Source organism: Eubalaena glacialis, chromosome 12, assembly GCF_028564815.1.
Source record: "Eubalaena glacialis isolate mEubGla1 chromosome 12, mEubGla1.1.hap2.+ XY, whole genome shotgun sequence".
Taxonomy (NCBI): Eukaryota; Metazoa; Chordata; class Mammalia; order Artiodactyla; family Balaenidae; genus Eubalaena; species Eubalaena glacialis.
Window position 1 is genome coordinate 7961659 of NC_083727.1, and position 7424 is coordinate 7969082.

The 7424-nt window shown below is 47.9% G+C and overlaps 1 protein-coding gene across 1 annotated transcript; it reads right to left on the bottom strand.

The window, feature by feature from the left end:
* Nucleotides 1-4308: 4308 nt before the first annotated feature.
* On the bottom strand, nt 4309-5299 carry MAS1 (MAS1 proto-oncogene, G protein-coupled receptor). Its single transcript, XM_061207520.1, has one exon. The coding sequence runs from the start codon at nt 5284-5286 to the stop codon at nt 4309-4311; it is 978 nt and encodes a 325-aa protein (XP_061063503.1). The 5' UTR covers nt 5287-5299.
* Nucleotides 5300-7424: the final 2125 nt, after the last annotated feature.

Consider the following 7424-nt stretch of genomic DNA (forward strand, 5'->3'; position numbering starts at 1 on the left):
GGGAAGCAAGGCATCAGCTGAGAGTGAGGGCAGGAAGAAGACGCAGGAAGAAAGACTAGGAAAGAGGAGGTGTGAGATGGTCACCCAGGAAGTCAGGTTCCAGGCAGGCGCAGCTAAGTGGCTGATGCCGGAGCTGGATGGGGATGAATAAGTGGAGTTTGCCAGAATAAAGAGTGGGGGAGGGCCATCTCAGCAAAGGGAATAGCATCGCTTGGGTGACAGGGTGACTAGGGTGTCACCCTGAGAGAGGAATACAGGAGGAATGGTGGGGACGGCACAGGCTGCATCTGAGGTGTCGCAGGGCATCAAGTTCAAGTGTCCTTTAGGTGGCTGAATGTACAGGACTAGAGCCCAGTGAAGAGTCTTGTCAGTCAGTGCAGAGTTGAGGGTCATGAGTACGTGAGCGATTGTGGATCAGGCCCCAGGGAGATCGTGCAGAGGGGGAAGGGCAGAGGCCCAGGTACTGAATCCCGGGAAACACAGACACATTTAAGGGAGGAGCAGGATAAACAGCAAGGACCTACTGTACAGCACAGGGAACTCTATTCAATGCCCTGTAATAAACCATAATGGAGAAGAATATGAAAAAGAATACATATACGTATGTGTGTATAACTGAATCACTTTGCTGTACAGCAGAAACTAACACAACATTGTAAATCAACTCGACTCCAATACAAAATAAATAAATAAAGGAGGAGCAGAGAAAGAGCAATGACAGAGATGCGATGACTCGGAATGGGAAGGATTGGATTAAAATGAGAGCTGGAAGGGAGAGTGGCTAACTGGAATCCGAGAAAAGAGAGATTCGCAGGAAGACGATGGTCAGCGTGTCAGATGCCACACACGGTATGAGTAGAAGAGAACCCATCAGCTGAGCAACGTGGAAGGCACTCATGTTCCTCGCTGGGCCAATTACAATGTGGTGGGAAGGTCCGGAGTCAGCCTGCCGGGGGTGGAGGGGGTTGGTAAGGAGAAAGCACAGAGCATGAGTGTGCAAGGGCCTTTCCAGAAGGTTGTCTGTGAAGGGAAGGAGAGATGGCGGAGGAGCTGAACAGGAGTGTGGAGAACGGCTTTCCTGTTTGGACTATTGGTTTGCGTGAAGATGCAAGCGATGGAGCCCGCGTGTTTGCGGGAGAAAAGGAGCCCAGAGAGGAGAGCAGTGGATTCCAGCTGCGCTTCCAGGGACCTGACCTTCTAGGTGAACAGACAAGGGACCTGACCTTCTAGGTGCACAGACAAGGGAGCTGACTCTCTAGGTGCACAGACAAGGGAGCTGACCCTCTAGGTGCACAGACAAGGGAGCTGACCTTCTAGAGGCACAGACAAGGGAGCTGACCTTCTAGAGGCACAGACAAGGGAGCTGACCTTCTAGAGGCACAGACGAGCCAATCGACGTGTGACACAGTGATGATCATGAGTGCTGAGGAGAACCGGGGAGGAGAAGAGAGGGGGCAGGGGCTGTTGTCGGGTGGCAGAGAGCCCCCTGCTGAGGTGACATCTGACCAGAGCCTGAGGGAAGAGGGGGAGAGAGACCTGTGGGGAAGCATCCCAGGTAGAAGGAACATTGAAGCGGAAAGCCCAGGAATAGGAGTGCACTTGGCATTTCCAAAGGATCTTGAGGAGGTAGGAGGGGCGGGAGAAGTGAGCCACGCGAGTCCCGGAGAGTCAGACGGGGGCCAGGTCATGGAGAACCCTGTGGACCACTTCAAAAACTTGGTTTTTCACTTAAAAAAAAAAACCCACTTTGGGACTTCCCTGGCGGTCCAGTGGTTGGGACTCTGTGCTTCCACTGCAGGGGACGTGGGTTCAATCCCTGATCGGGGAGCTAAGACCCCATATGTCACGCTGTGCAGCCAAAGGAAAAGAAAACCACTTTGGTTGTTAATATAAGCGTAGGATTATTGTCTGGGAGGCTGGTGGACAGGAAAATTTGGAAGAGAAGAAAAATCTTCATAGTGGAGACGAAGAGGAAAGGAATGGTGAAGATTGGGGTCCTCCTAGATGGAGGGGGATCTGAGAGTCATTGCCTAATGGCTTGACTCTTTTTTTTTCCAGTCATCTATGACCGAAGGTAGTGAAGGGAGAGTGACAGTGAGGGGAGAGGTTCCAGACAGAGAGATTTCAGAGAGAGAGGGGGTTTGGAAGAGCTGCCCAGGTTATGGAGGAAGAGTTCACGGGGCCCTGACGAGAGGCCAGCCTGCTAGGACCGCACCTTGCCTGGAGCCCTAATCAGACCACGGCGGGGGGGGGTTCTCTGCCTGCTCAGCAGCCTGGGTGAGATGGAGAATGAGGGAGACACGGTGAGAGTGACTGGACCAGGGCCACCAGAGGTCTCCCAGATGGGGCGAGAGATGACGCAGAGGGGCTCACAGACAGGGCAGATGTCATGGCCAGAGACAAGTGGTCTCAGCGGTGTAGAAATTTCCTGGTTTCTAAGAGTATTTAAGTTCCTCTTTGAGACCAAGATCCCTTTGAGATGAGATGAGGTTGATCCCTTTTTCACTAACCCAGAGGCAGCGCGGCATCAGGGCAGACGATGGTGAACAGAGGAGAGTGATTCTGATCTCCATATTCTGTTCTTTCCCAGCAAAGATGCTCTGTTTTCAATCAAAAAACAAGATCATCCTAAATGTCACTGCTCCACACCCATCTGGGCTCCTGAAAGCAAGCTGCCTTGTTTCTGAATCAGATGTCATCACCCACTGAAAAGCCTCCTGCCTCCAAGTTTGGCTGGGTGGGAAAGCCTTGCGCATCGCTCCCAGTGAGGCTGGCGCCATGGTTACAGGCGACCGTTTCCTGCAAAGGAAGAGGACGGAGCAGAAACAGGTGGTAACAGAGAACCATTTCATCACGGCTTCTCTGAACCTTCGGAGACCCACAGTTATATAAATATTAATGAGCTGATTTATGGGTGCGAACATTTTACTCCCCCAGAGTCACATGAAGCATTGCCATTTTCGTGGGGCATCCAGAAGGGGCAGCAGGAAACCAAACACAGCAACGTAGTCTATAAGCTATGATGGGTTTCCCAGCTAAAACCTGGGACATTGTGCCTGAAGGTACAGACACAAGTCACGGCAGGCACGCAGCAGAGCACTGAGATGCCAATGAAATCCTGCAAAGATCTGTCTTGGGAGAAACGTCCGGGTTCCCTCCGAGACATGGCCACACTCTCCTCAGCCCCTGCTGCTGAGCCTCCTTCCAAGAATGACAGAAGAATATGGTCAGGACCCTGCACCTGCCTGCAGGTGGGAACTTTGTGGCTGTAAATACATCACCCACTTCATGGGGGCAGGGCGGGGCAGGGGGAGTGGAGAGGTTCCAAAAGCACAGTCACCCTCATGAACTCGTGAAGTAAGTTTCATTCATAAACATTTATATCCAGCAAAAGGTTTCAAAACAGACTTTCTTTACCTCAAGCATTCCCACAGAGGGAAGGGAAGCCGTGAGAAATTCCTCTACTGGTAGCCAAATGCTTTCCCTCACAACAGGAAATGATGCTCTAACACATGACGATTGGGGGGTTATAACATCTGCAGATGTTTTCTGTAGAAGTGTTGTCCCATGAAAAGTTCTCATGTAGCAAACAGAAAGAACATTCAACATTTAAAAACATGTAACAATGTTTGTACCCCATAGAGCTGTGTGTACACGTGTGTGTGTGTGTATGCATGTCTGTGTTTGTGTGTGTCTGTGCTTTACAGAACAGAAATGTGTATTTCTTCTTCCACTTAAAGACATCAGAAAGACTGAGGTTTCTTAACATTGAGGTGTGCCAGATGCTTTGCATACCTCATGTTCTCGTTTCATCCTCACCACAAGCCCGGGAGGTATGGACTATTACTGTTACCATTTTATACTGAGGAAATGAGGTCCCTGGGGGTTAAACCTGAGGTCACACCAGCAGCAAAGGACAGAGTCAGCCTGACTCCAAAACCCATGTTCTTCCCACTATATGACTTCACCTTCTCAAGGTCCATCAAATACTTGTACCCTTTCCTGTACACATATGTAAATGTTCCTGCTGGAGTAATTTTTATAGTTCATGGGAAAATGCTGCCAGGAGAGCTGAAGAGGAACAGAAGGAGATTTTTGAAAGCTACAGAAAGGATAGAGTTCCAACACGTATTTAGGCATTTCCAGAAGGTACAGCGCAAGAGTACAGTCTCAGCATTAATTAGCATCTCATGCATATGGGGTAAGGTGTCCTTCTATATCGTATTTAGGAGATATTCAGTTGCATCCCAAGCACAAACTATAGCTCATCTGCATCCTACTGTTTTTGTCCACAATTTCCTCCACCTGTCAGACGACAGTCTCAGTTTCAGTGGTGGTGGTGTGGTCTTCCGGGCGCCTGGGTTGCATCTCATCTTTGAAAGCCCTGGTCAGAACCACTTTTAAGGACTCCTTGAACCGCTTCTTCCTGCTGCTGCCCACGAAGAAGTAAATAAAAGGGTTGGCGCTGCTATTGATTGTAGAGAAGAGAAGAGAAATGTGGTGCAAGTTCCTGAACGTCGACCAATACTCATAATAGAGCAGGTAGAGGAGCCTCATGGGCATGGCGAAGATGAAGAATATGATGATGGTGACCGTGATGACAAGGTACAGCTTCGAGGAATGGGACGCCCATGCATTCTTCCGAATCTTCACTACCAAGACGGTGTTGGACACCACCATAAGTGGAGTGAAGACCAGGAAGCTCAGAATGGCTATGAAGATGATCACCGCCCTGCAGTCACTTCGGGAGTGAGTCTGTCCTTCACTGTCAATGCACATGACGTATTCCATGGTGGTCACTAAGCAGGAAAGTGCCCACAGGAGGGCACAGACGAATGCTGACTGGTGCTTGGGACGATGGCAGCGGTACCAGATGGGGTACAGGACGGACAGGCACCTCTCCACACTGATGGCTGTCAGCAGATACAGACCCGTGTTGTAGCCAAAGAGAAATGTCACCGACAATGTGACAATCGTGTAGTAATAGCCGGAAGAGAGCTCGTAATCTAAAGCATAGTCGACAGACAGAATAAAGATGCAAAAGAGTAATGAGATGTCCGCAATAGACAAGTGGGTGATGTAGACGGTGAAGGGGTTTCTTCTCATCCGGAAGCAGAGGAACCAGAGGAGAATTCCATTCTCAACAAAGCCCAGTGGGGAGATGCTCATGATCACCCAGTGCACGATGGGAATTTCCCGACGCGGGTCTGCTACTGAGGTGTTCCCGCTGGTTGAGGCGTTCGAGGACTCCTCAGCAACAAATGATGTCCCGTTTGCCTCATCCATGAGGGGACCTCAGCCTGGGCTCTTCAGGTATTTTTCTGTAAATAAGTTTAAGAAAAAATCAAGGTTGATGAACTGCAGTAAAAGGGAGACTTCAGCTACAGATTATAACCTTCAAGTTATACAAAAAGTGTTTACTAGACTGTACAATTCTCTTTCCAACGAAGATAAAATTAGACATTTCACTGAGAGGGAACTGATTTAATAATCTTTTTTGATCCCCCCAATAGCCTTTGATTCTGTGTTACTACTTGCTTGTGGTTCAGCGCCAAAGGGGATCCGCCAAAGCAAGAGGATCAAATTCCTGGTGTCCATATCTGGTCTGGCCCGAGCTTTCTGAATGGTGTTTTGAAAACCATCTCATCTTCTGTGCCTTCATCTCCTGGCCTGAGAGACCAGGTTCATCACATTAAAATGCGATGACAAAATACATCTTTGGGCAATGCTGTTGTTGTCACTTTTTAATGCATAAAGTGCCATAAATGATGGGTGATTGAGAGGGTACCAATATTTTCAAAAAGTGTGAACAATTAGAAGGTATGTGTTTTACGTGGTTCCATAGGGTACCAATATTCAATATGGAAAAAGTATGTTCAATAGGGTACCAATATTTTCAAAAGTGTGAACAATTAGAAGGTATGTGTTTTATGTGGTCTCAATATCTGTGACGAAGCTGTGCACCTACTCAGACCAGGTATGCCCTGCAAACCATCCCTGGAGAACAGATGGTGCGTTTCAACAAGATGTATTCATATCCTCGTGCTCCACAGGCCAGACCATGTGGCAAAACACTATTGACAGATACTAAACAAAGCACTAACCCAAAACTAATAAAAATGCTAAATATTTGAGACTGCAAAGCAAAGATTATCAGCAACTTTCCCTCACACTTTAGGAATTGCTAAATAAACATATGCACGGCTCCCACCCTCTTCCTGTTATATAACAAATATACATAAGCCACTTCCACCACTGGGGAATGGAAAAGGGAGGTGCCACAGAGGTCATCTCCTTTGTTCCAACTCATGACGTCCTTGACTTTTTTTTTTTTTTTGGTGGTGGTAAAACATTGTTCTTTGCTTTTGGTCCTTCCAAAACAGGGTCCTATATGTGCAAAATAATTAACCTCTAGAAAGTTAATTTGTAGATCGATGCCTTTTCTGAAAGAGCTCACGTGAGGCAGAACAGTACATAGACGTGATATTGTGTGAGTAGGTGGGCTGGTGAAAAGGCTAGTTTCCTCTCCGGTGTTTGATCCAGGAGCCCACAGAGGTCCCTGGCTCCATGGTCCTGAGACCCCTCTCCCCACTAACCCTTCCCTCAGCTGTTCTGATGACATCCTGGAAATTATTTTCACTGGAGCAGATTCTCCTTTTGTTTCATAATTAGATAAGATATAGACCCCAGCACCCTTAGGAGCCAAACACAAGGACCGGAATTCACAATTCCATGGCATGGCTGACCAAAGAGCTGCTGTACAGACCAGGCTTTATTTGAAGTTTGTAGGTAAGATAGCCATATTCCCCAAGTTCATCCACCAAATATTTTTCAGTGCCAACTTCAGGCCAGGCACTGTTTCAGGCACTGGGCTACAGCCGTGAATGAAACAGACAAAGCATCAACCACTTGGAGTTTATATTCCAGTGGGGAGACAGTCAATAACCAATAACTAATAACGACAGCAACAAACAAATAGATGTCAGATCATAATAAGCACCACAGAGAAAAGTAAAGCACAGACCAAGACCAGAGTGTGGTTTTGGAGACAGTGAGACATGGTTGGATTCTGGATGCAATTTGAATTGCTAACAGGTGAGATATGAGTTATTGGAGGAAAAGGGAAGAGTCTGTAGCCACTTGCTGAATGGATAACGTGCAGGGGGAGCAGTTTGGGAGGGGCCATACGGAGCTTGGGAAGCTCATGCAACAGCCAAACGGAGCTGTCTCAGAGCATGTCGGGAGCTGGGGTGTGGGAGAAGAGGTAGGCTGTGTGCAAACAGGTGAAATGTTACTCAGCCATAAAAAGGAACGAAACGGTGCCATTTGCAGAGATGTGGATGGACCTAGAGACAGTCTTACAGAGTGAAGTAAGTCAGAAAGAGAAAAACAAATATCGTATAATATCGCTTATATGTGGAATC

Coding starts and splice junctions, on each gene's coding strand:
- MAS1 (XM_061207520.1), bottom strand. CDS start 5,286: ATGGATGAGGCAAACGGGACATCATTTGTTGCTGAGGAGTCCTCGAAC.